The 16,606-nt window shown below is 33.8% G+C and overlaps 1 protein-coding gene across 1 annotated transcript in view; it reads left to right on the top strand.

Annotated features, from left to right (window-relative positions):
- The window catches only part of PTPRM (protein tyrosine phosphatase receptor type M), a gene marked incomplete at its 5' end in the record, with an annotated part of 332,499 nt that overhangs the window by 257,934 nt on the left and 57,959 nt on the right, over positions 1-16,606 (top strand). The window contains 3 exons of the mRNA XM_015814271.1: positions 4,890-4,977; positions 9,281-9,357; positions 11,206-11,242. Of these exons, the coding sequence (XP_015669757.1) occupies positions 4,890-4,977; positions 9,281-9,357; positions 11,206-11,242 (202 nt within the window). The remainder of the gene's footprint in view (positions 1-4,889; positions 4,978-9,280; positions 9,358-11,205; positions 11,243-16,606) is intronic.

The raw sequence follows: 16,606 nt of genomic DNA, 5'->3' as shown, positions 1-16,606 counted from the left end.
CAACCCAAAACCCACTTATGCATTGCTGGGTGCCGGGTGGGCGTGGCTACTGAATGGGCGTGGCCACCGAGCTGTCGGCTTGTGCTCGCTCGCTCATTGTCCACTCCGACTTGTGCTTGCTCTCTCGCTTCTGCAGCAAATGCTGCTTCCGCCGAAAGTTGCTCCTTTTATAGCCTCTCGCCTATTCCCAGACTGCGCATGCGCGGAGAGCTGTGCATGCGCAGAGAGGAAGAGGGAACAGCTCGGCCCAGCAATGGCTCGCGTGCCACCAGAGACGGCTCCGTGTGCCGCCTGTGGCACGCATGCCATAGGTTTGCCACCACGGCCCTATACCATTCTGGACAAATGGCTTTTTCAAAACTTCTAATGATGGAGCACCCACAACTTCTGAAGGCAAGCTGTTCTACTGATAAATTGTTCTCACTGTCAGGAAATTTCTCCTTAGTTCTAGGTTGCTTCTCTTTCCATCCATTACATCTTATCCTGCTTTCAGGTACTTTGGAGAAATTATGACCTCTCAAAATTTAAACTACAATGCATTACATCTATACATGAAGCAAAACATGTTTTTTATTTAGTGCATGCCTCTTTTGTTTTCTTTAATAGCAGTTGAGGAATCATATATTTCATCTCTCTCTTGTGTTCCTCTTGAACTGATGTTTTCTCCACTAAATGTATCTGCAGAATTGCTACTCTTTATACCATTTTAAAACAACAGATAAGACAATTTTTAAAACAGTTTTTAAGTGTATTGTGAATATGACAGTACATTACCTCCTCCCATATTTCATGCTCCCATGCTTAGTTTAGAATAGAAACTTGCATTTTGCTCCTGGAGAGGAGTGTTGGAAGGTGGAATTAAGATTAGAAGTAAAGGAAAAGTAAGAAAAGTTTGAAATTCTGTGCATCAGTGAGATTTTCCTTCTTTCTTTATTTTAAACTTTATGAACTCTATTTTATAAATAATAAACAAGCTGCAGTGATACAATAATGGATAGTATTTCTTGGAAACAAGACTGATTTTTTATTATGCAGTAAATATCTGACTGGACCTGTATGGTTGCATACATGAAACTAGAATAGTAGCAATCTTGCTAATGAGTCAGCATCTAAACATTGACATTATGGTGTTTGGACACATAAAGGATTGGTAGGGAGATGAATTACATTGGGACAAGATATTCTAGAAAGCTCTAGACAGATCCTAGAGAATGCTCTTTTGAGAGAAGGGAAAAGACACTGTGATTGAGTTCAAAGCACGCACTAAACGTTAACCTCGATTTAACAAATCACAATTGTTGTATTCATTCACTACACCCAAATAAACAAACCATAATATGTCTTAATGCAGCTATCTGGCTCATACCCAACATGCAACCAGAGTAAAAATGGCTGGATTTCCACAACCCCAATTTTAGCTCAGTTGAGCATGCTGTGTAAATTCAGCCTCTCCTTTCATCAAAAAAGGTAGTCAGCACTCCCCCTCACTTATGCTGATTGTTAGAGCAAGCTGCATTTTTTCCTCATAAAGGTATGATTCAGTGGTTAATAACCTTGAATAAAATGAAAGCCGCATAGAGTAGTTTGTAAATAATATCCTTTAGTGCCAGCCTTGCTGTGATTTATTCAGCAATTGTGAGTAAAAGATAGGTTTTGCTGAGCCTGTCCAGTCATTTTATTTATTTATATTATTTAGGTGACAACGAGCTGATTTCATATATTATTGTGTGTTATTGATTGGGAGACCCAGTATGGTTAATATGTTGGATTAGGAGTGGAGATACCTAAGGGTGGAATCCTCTCTTGTACACAAAGGTGACATAGGTAACTGAGCTTGTCACTCTCTCTCTCAACTGTGCTCTGGGAAGTTGAAAAATATATCTGAAGAAGGCAAGCTGCCAAAAGAACTGCATGGACCTATTGATGAAGTCACCAAGATCCAAGACTGATTTGAAAGCACATATGTATATGTTTGTATGGTTAGATGGATGGAACTATGGCAATAGACATTCAAAAGAGCAAATAAACAGGGCTTGTTCTCACTCTAAGTAACAAGAGATTTACATTTAAACTATACTTTGTACTATGGCTTAGAGTCTTTAAAAGTATTTTTAAATGAATAGCTCTCCTGTAGGATTCAATCATAATTATTTTCTTGAAAGAGAAGATATACATTTATAGCATATCAGATAGTTTTTAGCACAGGGCATTCATAATCTATCTGAACAGTAGCCGCTACTGTGTGCATTTTGTTTCTTTTATATGGAATGACATGCAGGCAGCAATTTTAGGCATATCAAAGCCTGAAATATACCTAATGCTGTGATAAATAAATTTTAAAGCAGTTTACTACTTCTACCCCAGTAATGGGAAAAACCACCTGATATCTCCCTATTATTATTTTTTCCTTTAAAACAAATTTCACTATTAATTGTTGTTAATAAGTTGTTTGCTTAATAAAGAAGCAAAGTGCTTCCACTGCCATCAGAGAGCAACTTTGCTTATACGTTGGTCAAAATTAGAACTTGATTTCATCTGTCTTTCGCTTGACATTCAATATTTTTATGCATCCTAGTGCTGTTTAAAAAAGGCCAGCACATTCGATTTCATGATATTGGTAAGAAGGGGGCATTTTTTTATTTGAAAGCATCTCCATCTTCAGATCAAAATGTTCATCCAATTAAAAATGTGATATGAACAAAAAAGACAACAATTGGTCTTTCATATGAAGGCTGTGCCAAATCACTAATGAACTCTGAATTGGTGTGAAGACTTTCAGGGTCAAGTAGATTTTGCAGGTGTTTTTTTTCTCCATTTCTGGAATATTGAAAAGGATTTATACCTTTAAGCATTTATAAGAGATGTTGAATTTAAAATGTTTTAAACCTAGAACAGTTATTTGGAATGCAAGAAAAATGATAGAAAAATGATAGAAAAAGTTAGTTTTAAGTCTAAAGCAATTGTTTCAAACTTGAATCAGATTATTTCAAATTCAAAATGGTTTGTTTTGCATACCATACTATTTATATTTAGTTATTGTGAGATGATGCCTAGAAATTGGTAAGTGCATAGTACATCAAGGACTTCTGATTAATACGTTCCAACCTTTACAAATTATTAAAAATGTATTTATTTATTTGCTACTGTTCACTTTGTGAAGGCTATTTAACAGTGGAACTGCTAGATCATTGGTTAGACTGAAGAAAGGTTTTTCATTTGGCATATCTTATATTTTTATATATCAATTTCTCAGCCTCAAAAGTCTTGCTGATAATGGAAGGAATAGTCTAAGCTTGAAACTCAGTTAAATTTAACTCTTTTAAAATAAAGGCTTTTTTTTTTTACTTTAAGCAATGTTTTCTGTGAGCTCCAGATAATCTTAAAATGTATTAGGAGTTACACATAACAGGCCTGCCTCATTTGTGCATGGAGACAATTTTAAGCAGCTCTTCGGGACATATGGTTATATTTGTATTATTGTGTATTGAAAATCTGCCCAATCATAAGAGCTCCTGGGGTAAATTATAAACTTATTAGAAGATTAAAACTAACCATTTAATCTAAAACTAATAAATGTATAATAAAATGGCAAATGAAATACAGATCTCCAGAGTCATAATTGCAAGATAATACAAACCTAAAAAAACCTGGAAGAAAATAAATATATTAGAATTCTGAAAAATATACAGGCGGCTGAGAAGCCAACTTAGAAAGATTATTCTTTGAGTTTGATCAGAAGTCCTAGAAAAATCTTTCTCTCTGATATACTTCTGCCTAACTTCATTTGGCAGAACCACCCAAAGGAGGCCTATGATTGATGACCAAAGTGCCTGAAAGGAAGTCATCCTTAAGAGCAGGAGTAGAAATATTGCATCCAAGCCCCAGAATTCTGCAAAATTAAAGATCTCCAGGGCCTGGGGGGTGGGGGAGATGAAAATTATACCATGAAGAATAAATGCATTCTGTCTCACACACAGAGAGTATCCATTCCCATATTGGCTGTGGGTAGCTTAGAACATACAATTAAATCACATACAAAAACGATATTAAACAATAACAGTAGGCTTAGCTTTTATAATTCAGTTTATCTCAAAGGCACCAGATTGAGGATGTTTATTTTACAAGCTGTAATATAATTGCTCTCACCTTACTCACTCCATCTCTTTTGTTCATGACGATCATGTAAATATTTAATATTCCTAAACCATCTATCTGCCTTTGCTTCTGTCTCTTTTGAAAGTTTATGAAGATTGTATTTGTAAAGGAGAGAGATTTAACATATTAGGGCAGGGGTTCCTAATTGGGGGTGTAAGGTGATATTCCAGAGGGTGCGAAAACTTGGGTTTAGAAGTTTCAAAATTATAGTGTATATGCATAATTTGTTGCCATTGTTTTGAACTTTTGAAAGGGGTGTGAGAACGTATCAGAAGCGTTCTAGGGGTGCGGGGTATAGAAAAGGTTGGGAACTGCTGTATTAGGGGGCTGTGCACACCCAAAAAGTCATTCAAGTATTTTTGTAACTCTGCAAACAGAGCACCTCTCAAATAGCTGCTTTTGTCTTAAGTTTCTGTGTCAGCTCTCTTAAGATCCCTGTTAACTTGAAAAAACTGACTGCTTTTTTCAGGCTCATACAGAAAAATGAAAAGAAAAGGACTGTTTTAATGAAGTGGAGAGAGTTGGTGTCTTTTGGATGATCAGGAGCACTTCTTCCAAATCATTTTTGTAGGATCACATCTCTAATTAATATTTTGTGTTATGATAGTTTCTAAATTCTAACAGTCTATCACCTAAAAATTTAAAGTTTTTTTGTGAGTTTCCCTCTAGTATTTCTGTTGCTACATATTTTTTCCCTTAACATGTCATTCCTTCCCCTCCCTTTTTTTTAACAGAGTTTCTTTGAAGGACAGTCTGCACCATGGGACTCAGCTAAAAAAGATGAGAACCGCATGAAGAATAGATATGGGAATATCATTGCATGTAAGTGTTGACAGTATAATTGTACTACTGTGCAAACTCCTTTTAGTTACTGACAACACTGCCCACTGATATGTAGCACTATGTATCTGGAGTAAAAATGGAGCTCTACTTATTATAATGAATGAATGAATATTTAAGAATTCCAAAGACAGAAAAATAAAGGAAGTAACGCGCGTTTGTGACTAGAATTCCCGATGTCAACTATGGCACTCAGTGAGTAGCATTGTGTCTCTATCCTAGCTCTGAAAGGATGTGTGGATAAAATAGGAAGATAAAACAACTTTTACTATATGAAATATATAATGGCTACTTCTGTTGCATCATATAATTATCTTTACATTTGTTCAGATATTTTGGGTTACCTGCCAATAACATGGAAATCATTTTCTTATCATGGTACACATACAAATGTGCTCCTCACCAATATACTCTAATGTTATTGTAGACATCCCTTTTTCCATACACTAAATACACTAAACAACTAAAGGAACTTCTTGTCTAAGTCCCTGAACAGTGTTGAATTTTTTCTCATACACATTTTCTAAATCAACACAATAATGGGTATGGGTCTTTCATTCAACAATTTCTTAATTACCCTAGTGAGGAAATAAAATTGGTCTGCACACCTTCCAGTTGAACTGCAATTCCTAAATTTTGCTCATTGTCATAGCCTCTGCTCCAGCGATCCCCAACCTGTCCAGCTTGGCAGCCCAGTGGGGGGCATGTGAGTGGCAGGCATGCGTGCACACACATAGCTCCATTTGGAGCGTGAGTGGAGGGTGCTTGCACTCATACACAAAGCTCCACTCACATGAGCAGCAGGCACTTGTGCTCATGTACAAAGCTTCACTCGTGCGAGCAGAGGGCACTTGATGGAGAGCGAATGACACTTTGCTTGCAAGCACAAACGCCCTCCGCTCATGCAAGTGGAGCTTCACACACACACACTTGCCCATCTCCTGCGGCCTGGTAGTGGGCTGCAGCCAGGAGTTGGAGATCCCTGCTGTATTCTCTTAAACTTATATCTGCCAATACATTCCCAAGCATATTTGACAAATTCCCCAGTAGTTTTTTCATTCACTCTTTTTATTTTTCCAATAATCCAGTCCTGTAAATACTTTCTCCAACACTCTTTCACTTCAGTTTCATCTCAGATTTCATTATTTTTCATTATTTTTATTTCCATTCACTATGCTGGAGCCTCCATCAACATTGCTTGGACTCCTCTTATAGAACTACAGTATTTGTTTTCTCTATACACATTGTACAATATATTTCTCTCTTCATGTCTTGCAATAGCCATTCTCTTACACAATAGGCATCCACAGTCTCTTTCAGTTTGTCCACAAAACAAACTATATCTTATTTCCCATTAATGTAACTGACTTCTGTGAGTTTATAATATAACTTTTCACTGTATTTCAAGCTGCTTCTATATTTCCTTATATATACTCTCTGTTCACTCTGTTGGGAAGCTAATCTCTCTTCTAATTCTTTTTTAAATTAGATTCATGCTTTCTCTTCTTGCAGTCATTCCGCTTTCACTACTTGTTTGTTTGGGGGGGTTGCACTTTTTTTTCTTTTTCCCCAAGGTCTTTGGTAATACCAAAAATGGTTTCTCCAACATTCAGAACCTGTCATCACTTTTATATCCTTCACTAACTCACCAACACATTTTCATCTAAACAATCAAAAACTGCTTTTAGATTTATGTTTACTCCCATATCGTGTGTAAAATAGAACTGAAAGAGAATTTTATATGAGTTGATAGAATTATGAATTATGTGTACGGGTTTAGTAAACAAAAATGAAAGCCACAATACTAAATCAATGGACTAACAGGAAAATAAGCATGTTTTTCTTTGGCAATATGTCATTAATTACGCATTTAATTGCTGCAGGATTGTAAGATTGTTTAATCAAATAAAAATAAAATAAAATAAAGTATATTAATATATATTATAAATATATAAATCATGAGCTTTTTTATTCCTTATAAATTGAAGAAATATATGAATTATATCCCACACTTAAAATGAAACATATTGAAAATTGAAGAACAGTTCTGCATAATAATAAGACCTATGTATATAACTGAAGATAAGATTGTAATTAAATCAGAGTTTTAATTAATAAGGGATAATTAAGTAACCTTAAATCATGAATATTGAATCTATAAATCAAACAGTCTAAGGATCATTACAAAAGTGGAGTTTATGTTCTTATGGTCTTGGTTGCCAGAAAGAATCCTTTAAAAGTTTTATCTGCCTGTTAGGAAACGTGGAAACATTGTTATGAGGATTTGTTACAGGGCCTTAATTTATATGGCCTTAAAAACTTAATATCAAGCGAAGAAACAGGTTTATGTTAAGGTCAAATAACAAATGATATCTCTATCAAATTTATGGACTATTTCTCCAAATTCCAATGTAGAGTGTATTATTATTATTTTTAAAAAACAATACCTGAAAGTGATTACCCAGCTGGTTTAGAGAATGGTTTGTGTTAGTTATTTACTTGCACACCAATATTCTATAATTACATGCAAATTACAAAATTCTATCTGGTTGCTTATAAGGTCTATTGATCTGGCTACCAGATTAATTTAAATAGTTAATCTATTTTCGTGTGATTTAGTAACTGTTTGTAAATAGAAACCAGTAGGGTGACTATTTAGTAAAGAAATGGTTATATCAATTTTAATATTACAATTACATTGGATTTTTTTATTCTTATTTTGGGGTCATCTTGACTACACGCTTGCTTAGAAAGGTAGGATATAAATCAAATGAAACAATCAAATAATGTTGTCTAGTGTTAGAAAGATTTCTTAAGATCACTTAGAAATTCCAACCCTATCTAAATATTAAAAGGTAGTTGAAATGAATACCTTGTCACTTAGCACTTGTTGGGAAATCTCAGTTGCCATGCAACTTCTCAAATATTTAAAATTCATATAACCATATTAATTGATCTGAAGTATATTCAGACTCAACTGATAAAGACAAAAACGTTTAAAAATGAAGTTTGAAGATACAAAGGAGTATAGTTATCAGGCCTTTGATAATTAATTATCAAATAATTAATATCAAATAAGCTATTCATAGGAAAGGGGTACTTGATAAATTTTAACACCTTTTGTAACAGGACTTTCTTTCCATGTTAAGTAATCACTTCCCCCCATCTCATCACTAGCCTCTGTGTGTATGTGTGTATATACATATATATATATATTTCTGTATGTGAGGGAACTAGTATGTACATTGTATATACATATATACACAAACACAATATGAGATAGTAAATACATTTAATTAGGTGTTATTAATTCCTGGGCTTGCCTTTTTGGAATGTGGATCTATCTATCTATCTATCTATCTATCTATCTATCTATCTATCTATCTATCTATCTATCTATCTATCTATCTATCTATCTATCTATCTATCTATCTATCTATCAACACACAAGTGTGACACAACAGAAATTGGGAAGCATAGTTTGAAAGATAGAACAACTGGCAACTGCCTGAATTTTTGTCTGTATTTGTTTGTCATTTATTTCTACATACATTTCAATTTAAGTCCATCTTTTTCAATACCATTTTCCTTTTCAAATTTCCTGAAGAAAAGAAGATTTAAACAATGAAAAAATAGGATTTATCTGTCTGTGTCTTTTATACTTTACATGAAGAGCTTGACTAACACATCATTTCAGGACCAGAACAGCCATGTCCCTAGCAATATCATTTATTATTCTCTGCTTCCTATAGCCCATATTTTTTTCTAACAGAACAATCTTTGTGTGGTATGTACGAGTAGAGTACTAATTCAAGAAAGTCTCAAAACATCTTCTTGAGATATTGCAGTGGAAGAAATGCTGTGGTCCACAAAGGCCAGCAAATAAAAAAATTGTAAGAATTAGGAAATGATGGGATTTTAACATTATTTAAAGGACAGGTCAACCTAAAATTACAATTAACTTAGCAATTCAATCTAAGATCTGTTATAAAGTAATCTTTTAGTATATGCGTACATAAGGTTGGATAGTTCTTTGTTTTTTCCTTGCATAAAGTATTCTGCACTTGAGGGAAATATCAACTAAAAAAAAAGGGAAATGTAGTTTAATTTGTGTTCATACAAAAGCAAAACCAGCCTTTTGAAACTAATGATAGTATTAGGGATCAAAATATATCTTTACATGTAAATTGGTATTCCTTCCAATACAAATATAACTAATCAATGTTATTTTATGCCTACTGAGAAAAATACAAATTATTTAATTTATTTTTGTGGGGATTTTTAGATGATCATTCTCGAGTGAGACTGCAGCTTATTGAAGGGGACTTAAACTCAGACTACATCAATGGAAATTATATTGATGTAAGTATACTATTATAACAAACATAACAATTTGTTCTAATATTTAATGCCTTTTTAAAAATAGATAATACATATAGAGCTGCTGCCAGTTGTTAAATACTATGAGAACTCATAGTTTTCTATTGTTGTGTTTGACATTAAATCTACCAAAGATTTGTTCATATAAAAATTAAATAGCTCATTTCCTAAAATTGTTGCATTATGGAATAAAAACTTCGCAATAATTTTATCGGGCTACTTTTCCTCATACGTTTTATGTGTCCCTGCCCTCATTCGAAACATTAATTTTAATTTTTTTGTCAAAGCTTGGAATATAGTAATTCCCTTTTTAAAAAGAAGCTGTTTGCAAGATTAACGTGATCAAACTTCATAATTTTTAATGCAGTGGCTTGCAATGTTTCTTCATCCATCTTATTTTAAGCAACCTTCAGAATGGGATCTGCATCTGTTAACTAGAACTTCTGATGCAAGCAAGACATTTCATTAAATATGTATATTGATTAATTATTGAAGATTGCTTCTTTGTTCATCCTGCATTAAGTTAGCTTAATGTTTTACATTAGTATAAATTCTGTAAGAGACAGTAGTGGGACTGAAAGAATCAAAAGTAAGAGGGAATATTAAAAAACAATGCCATTTTCAGTCCCAGCCTACAAAGTGTTTCAAATATTTTTGCATATAATGTATTGTTCCAAAATGTAATAATCTGAATTTATATTTTACCTTGACTTTATATTTTATATTTTACCTTAACTTTTTATACCTTAGAGCAGGGGTTTCAAACTGCCGGCCCATGGGCCGGTTGCATCATAGGAGGCCACATCCAACCCAGCTCCGGCAATGCAAAAAAAAGTTGTGATATGTTGCGACACATCATGTGACGCGGCGAATTTGACACCTTTCCCTTAGAGACTCCTTGTTATCATTTTCTAAAATTGACATTTTCTTAATATATACACGAGTATAATATATACAGGGTGTACAACAATCACACCACAAAGACCCATGACTTTTAAGCATTAAGTACAGTAAGATTTTATCTGAAAAAATAATAATAAAACATTGTGAATGTCCTATTGGGCTTGATTTTGGGCCTGTATATTTCTGAATATTGTTGTTTATACTGTTGTTTTTTCCACTTGTGAACCATGACAATTTGAAAATATTTCATAAGGATTGAATTGCAAAAGATTGTGACCATCTAGTATTAACTTTAGTCATATAACTAATTGGATACTGCTGTGAATAACTGAAATTTCAGTCTCTAATTCTAATTTACAGATTCATTGTGCGCAAGTCAATTAAAATGACCTTTAGGTAGACCAGATTTTTAGTTATATATTCATTTGCAATTATATATGAATTTGTAATTATGCAAATACATAAATTATAAAACTATATGTAGATATACAGTCTGAAGCATACCTTTTCTGCTTCAGAAACATTGAATATATTCAAAAAGTGGGATGCAAAAGGGAGTTTATGTTTAGTGATGCAACAATTAATCTTCCTGTTAATACAGTGTATACAGACACTTTATTATTGTGATTGTGAAGATTGTCAATATGGTAGGTCAGATATCATTTACATGTTTCTAAACTGCAATCGTAGCTACTAAAATATTACTTTGCACAGTTCCATTGACAACTATTAATTTCAACATTATTTCTCACACTGAGGTCATGTTTCACTTATTTACTATTTCAGTTATTTATTTACTATTTAAAATAGTTCTTGCTACTAAGATCTCTAGAGATTTATAGTAAAATAAAATCTATATGATAATGTTTACATTTTTCATCTTGTACATGTGATAAAGCAAGTCACAAAATATTTAAAATATTTCAGGGCTATCATCGACCAAATCACTATATTGCTACTCAAGGTAAGTTTATTGTACATTTATGATTTATTTGATTGTATTTTTTCCTTTTAAATGATTAACATCCCTGTAAATATTTTGCATTCATTTAAATTATAGTAAATCATAATATTTTAAACTTGCAATTCATCAGGTGTCCTATTTTTTAAACATTACTCCCCTGTGTCCAAATGCTATATTTAAAAAAAAAAATACCATGAGGGAAGGGTTGGGCAAACTAATATTATAGCTGATATTTGAAGGTAGAGTCTTTAGGGCTCTCTGAGCTTGGTTGTTTTCTTGCATATGTTTCATTACCCAACTAGGTTACATGATCAGTGCTAGAAGGGAGTGGCATTTGCACTGTCAAACCCCATTCCCTTTTAGCAATGATGAAGTTACCTAGTTGGATAATGAGATGTCTGAAAGAAAAGAACCAAGCTCAGAGAGCAGCAACAATTCCACAGGGCAACCCTGAGCTACAAATATTCTCCTCTATCAATATTTGAAGATATTACATTCCTATGGATTAGAACAGCGGTTCTCAACCTATGGGTCGCGACCCATTTGGGGTCGATCGACCATTTCATGGGGGTCGCCAAGCAAGGCTGTCTGCCATTTTTTCCCCTTTTCCGGCGGGTGCCTTACCTCCCTTGAGCTGTGCCAGCTGGTGGTCGGCCTGCTCCATCTCTGCCACTTGCCAGCTACGCCTCGGCCGGCGCAGGAGGCGGAACCACGCATGTGCGGCGCTCCCGGGCAGGGAAAGTCCTCGACTTACGACCGGTTGGGTAGTCCTCAACTTACGACCGGTTTAGTCCTCGACTTACAACCGGTTTAGTCCTCGACTTATGACTGATTTAGTCCTCGACTTACGACCGGTTGGGGGGCGCGGCATTAAAAAGGTTGAGAACCACTGGATTAGAGAATAAAGCATACAGTAATAGATCAAATGTGCAGATGAATAGCCAGAAGAGAGAGATCTTAAATTTACCAGAATAGTCTCTGTTCTTCTATTCTGCAATAAAAAAGACCTTCCAGTTCTTTGTAATGAGCACATAACATTATTTCTACTTTCTGTTACACTATGTTACTCAAAATGATAATTGTGCTTCAGAGATTAGTTGAGATACAACTGTGTCAGAAACATTCTGTATTCAAAGATACAAACCATGATATTGATCGATTGATTATCTGATTTCACCAGTGTTAAATACAACTGTTCAGTCTTGTAGCCCAATACATTCCTTAGCATTTTGAGAGAGAGAGAGAGAGAGAGAGAGAGAGAGAGAGAGAGAGATTACGATGACAGTGAGTATTTAACAAACAGCAGAATTTCAGGAATTTGCACAATTAAAGATCCACAAGAGATTTGCTTACACATGTGAAAATACTTTATAAATTCATTTAAATTCAAGTCTTTGTTATTGAAAACAACTGTTAACATCTGTAGAGATTCCTTTTTTATTCCCTTGAAAAGATCTGGTTTACACTTTTATTAAATTAATGCTGTCTTATTCTTTAATGAGTTTATGTAATAAAGATAACAGGTTCCCAGAAAAATAGTTTCCATCTCCTCCCACAGAAAATGAATAAAAGATGGGTTATTTTTCCAAAACAATTGTATTTATTTTATAAGCTAGTGTTGCCACTAACAGACAGCTGCATCATTCTGTATACTAACAATTTATGTCATTTGCAGGTATTATAGTCAGCTTTATCCTACCTAAAAAGAAAAAAATATGTGATTCTTAAACACATTTGGGACAAGTTTAAACAAAACTCTTTAGTTTAATACAGATCAATGACCCCACAAAGACAAAGGCTTACAATGATGATATAAGCAAATTTAGTGTTGATCAATTTAGTAAAACATATGTATTAAAGTTGAGTGGCTTAATTCATCCTCACAATTGAGTGAGAGAGCATGACTTTCAGCCATCTTTTCTCTTATAAATAAATTCTTATTTAGACATTAGAAAGAGTTGTACATCATTATAGATATATTCATGAAACATTTATTTTGAAGGAATTTGAACATGCTTAGATAAAAATCAAAAAATTATCGGATTGTGGCCCTCTTGAAATCATATAGCTGAAATTCAGTGGAAATGAGGGGAAAATGTTCCTGTGTCTAGTTGTTTTGGCATGCAATGCCCTACAGCGGTGTCCCGAAGAAGGAGTTGATACAGTGTATGTCCAGGATATGAAGGATCTGTAGTTATTTCCCAGTCCTCCTTCTGACCTATGGTTTGTGTGTGTGTGTGTGTGTGTGTAAAATATATGGCTGATAATGGTTCATGCCCAAATTTTCTAGTTTCTCAGTGTGTTAAAATTTTGTTCTATTTTGAAGTAAAATTCTATATTTAGCTTTCTAAGATTCTTTCTAAAATAATCAAAACCAATTCTCTTATTTTAATCACGTGATGGCTTAATTTATGTCATCAAGCTAAATATAGTGCTTAATTTTGTTTTGTTCTACATGTATATCAGGCATGCCAAACTCGTGACATATCGCGACTTTTCCCCCATTGTCGGCAATGGGGTAGGTGCGGTTTCGGCATGAGGCATCTGGCCCGTGGGCCGGCAGTTTGACATGCCTACTGTATATAATCTGGAGGCTTATCTATCCTTTAACAAGGAGTGCGATTTTACTTGGCTGAGGACCGCATACAACATTTGTGGTAGGAGTGGCCAATACAAAAGCTAAATTTGATTTTGTTTCATTTATATTTGAATTAATTTTGTAATTACATGATCATTCATGTCATTTTTAATGTCTTCATTTGTGTTATGTTAAAATTATATTTTGATCAGACTTTTTTTTTTAGGTCTCTGAAAATAGCATCTGAGATGTTAGGCTGGTAGTTCCTCTGGCTCATCAGTTTTTGTACCTTTGCCCAAATGTCTTAGATTGCAGATTAATTACTCAAGTTGTAAAAGAAAGCCATTCTAAATATATGCACCCTCTTTTAATCATTGGATATTTTTCATATAATGAGAAAAAAACAGGACTATTATTAATCATTCTCATCATTAAGCATATAATAGCATTATAAGTTGACTTCAGTAATGACATGAAATAATTAAATTATTAAACAAAAGTATGATGACATGTTTACCCATTATGATATAATTGTAACCAATAAATCTGGTAACCCATGCTTTAACTCTGTTTCTCAACCATGCATTTAATAAGTGATAAGACATAATCATTTTAAGGACTTCTTAAATTGTAACAGTTTTTACCTTTGCCCAGCTCTCTATTCATCTTCATTAGAAGCTAACCATAAATATCCTAAGGTTGCATTAAGCCATAACTATCTATTTCATACAAATAATGTTCACCTTAATGATACTTAATAAAACACAAAAATAAAACAAGCAGTATCTCCTGTAGCAGAAGCATATCTCACTTTTAGCAGCATACAGTAGTTTCAGTTTTAAATTCTCTTTAGTATCCTTCATGCTTATTTCTTCCCATATTAATTAGTGTCTGCTTATACTAGGAAATCATTGGTATGCCTAATCATTTAGGTCATAAGTCCCACCAATCACTTTATCAAAGAGCTGAGTGTCATTTAATAGAAAGGAAAAAAATCACTTTTTCTTTTTTCTATATAATTTCATTGAAAATTATATTGCACAGATTAATATAGATTATAATAGTAAAATATATTTTATATAAAGTAATTTTCCCCTTCAGGTACAGGTAGTCCTTGACTTACAACAGTTCATTTATTGACCGTTCAAAGTACTGTTGAACGATCATTTATTGACCGTTCAAATGGCACTGAAAAAAGTGACTTACAACCATTTTTCACACTTACGACCATTGCAGCAGCTCCAATGACCACATGATCAAAATTCAGATTCTTAGCAACTGACTATTTTATGACGGTTGCAGTGTCCTGGATCATGTGATCACCTTTTGCAACCTTCTGGCAAGCAAAGTCAATGGGGAAGCCAGATTCACTTAACAACCATGTTATTAACTTAACAAATGCAATGATTCACTTAACAATTGTAGCAAGAAAATTCATAAAGTGGAGCAAAACTCATTTAACAAATGAGTTTCATTTAGCAACATAAATTTTGGACTCAATTGTGGTTGTAACTTGACGACTACCTGCCTAAAGAACTTTAACAGCATGTCAGATCTCTTTAAAATACAACAATCTCTTCATCTCATGTCTCACCTCATTGTCTACAAACAGATCTTTAAAACCTCATCATTCATCTTAATCAGCTAAAATCTATTAAGAGTTACCAAAAATAACAACATATCTATTATAAACTTGATCTAATAAACTTATTTGAATTCATTTCTTTCACGTGTATCTATTTTTTTACTTTTAAAATCCCTCAAACCTCATCATTCAAATCCAATCTTTAAAAAATCAAAAGTTACAGAAGTAACAGCATAATTGTTTTAAACTTAATGAGATAAATTTAAAATGCACAAATGACCCCCTTCCTTTATAACTCTATACAATATCATCATCTAATACTAGTTCAATTTTTTTTTATTAAAGATTGCCAGAGTTAGGAATTTATCTATTTCAACCTTGGCCAAATAAATCTATTTTATATTTTTCCCCTTGCTAGCAACAATCTTGGTCTTTAGTCCTTCAAATAATGTCCAAACATTATTCATTTCAACCCCAATGTCCCTGCTTCTATAGGGACAATTTCAGTTTGCCACATCCTCATTGAAAATCCCCAAAAGGCCACTTTTTCTGAAAATGAAATGTATATTGTTACATTTATTATGTATACTAAGTATTAAAGAAATAATACTTTATTATTTACAAGAGCTGTGGTGGCACAATGGTTAGAATGCAGTGCTGCAGGCTAATTCTGCCAGCAGTTCGGCAGTTCGATTCTCACCGGCTCAAAGTTGACTCAGCCTTCCATCTTTCCGAGGTCAGTAAAATGAGGACCCATAATATTCAGGAAGCATTTAGACTATGGAACTGCTAGAATGATCTCTCCAAACCTCAGTTTCAGTAGCAGTTGTACATAAGAGCTTTCTTTGCCATTGCAATTGTGCCTACCCTTTGGAACATCTCTCCCCCCTCACCCAGAGGAAGGTCAATTCCAACCCTCTTACCTTCTGTAAGAGCTTAAAGACCAGGCTCTACCAGTTGGCTTGTGGGGAACAATATGTTGACTGTAAACCGCTTAGAGAGGGTTGTAAAGCACTGTGAAGCAATATATAAGTCTAAGTGCTAGTGCTAAGTGCTACACTATGGAAAATTGAGTATCGTAGTATACTACTGACCAAGAATCATTGTTTTAGGGGATTTCTTTTAATAATAATAATAATAATAATAATAATAATAATAATAATAATAATAATAATAATAATAATAATAATAATAATAATAA

The sequence above is a fragment of the Protobothrops mucrosquamatus genome, unplaced genomic scaffold (genome assembly GCF_001527695.2).
Source record: "Protobothrops mucrosquamatus isolate PMUCROS unplaced genomic scaffold, P.Mucros_1.0 scaffold233, whole genome shotgun sequence".
In the NCBI taxonomy this organism is placed as follows: Eukaryota; Metazoa; Chordata; class Lepidosauria; order Squamata; family Viperidae; genus Protobothrops; species Protobothrops mucrosquamatus.
The sequence above is the reverse complement of the archived record's forward strand: the minus strand, read 5'-3'. Positions and strand labels throughout refer to the sequence as shown.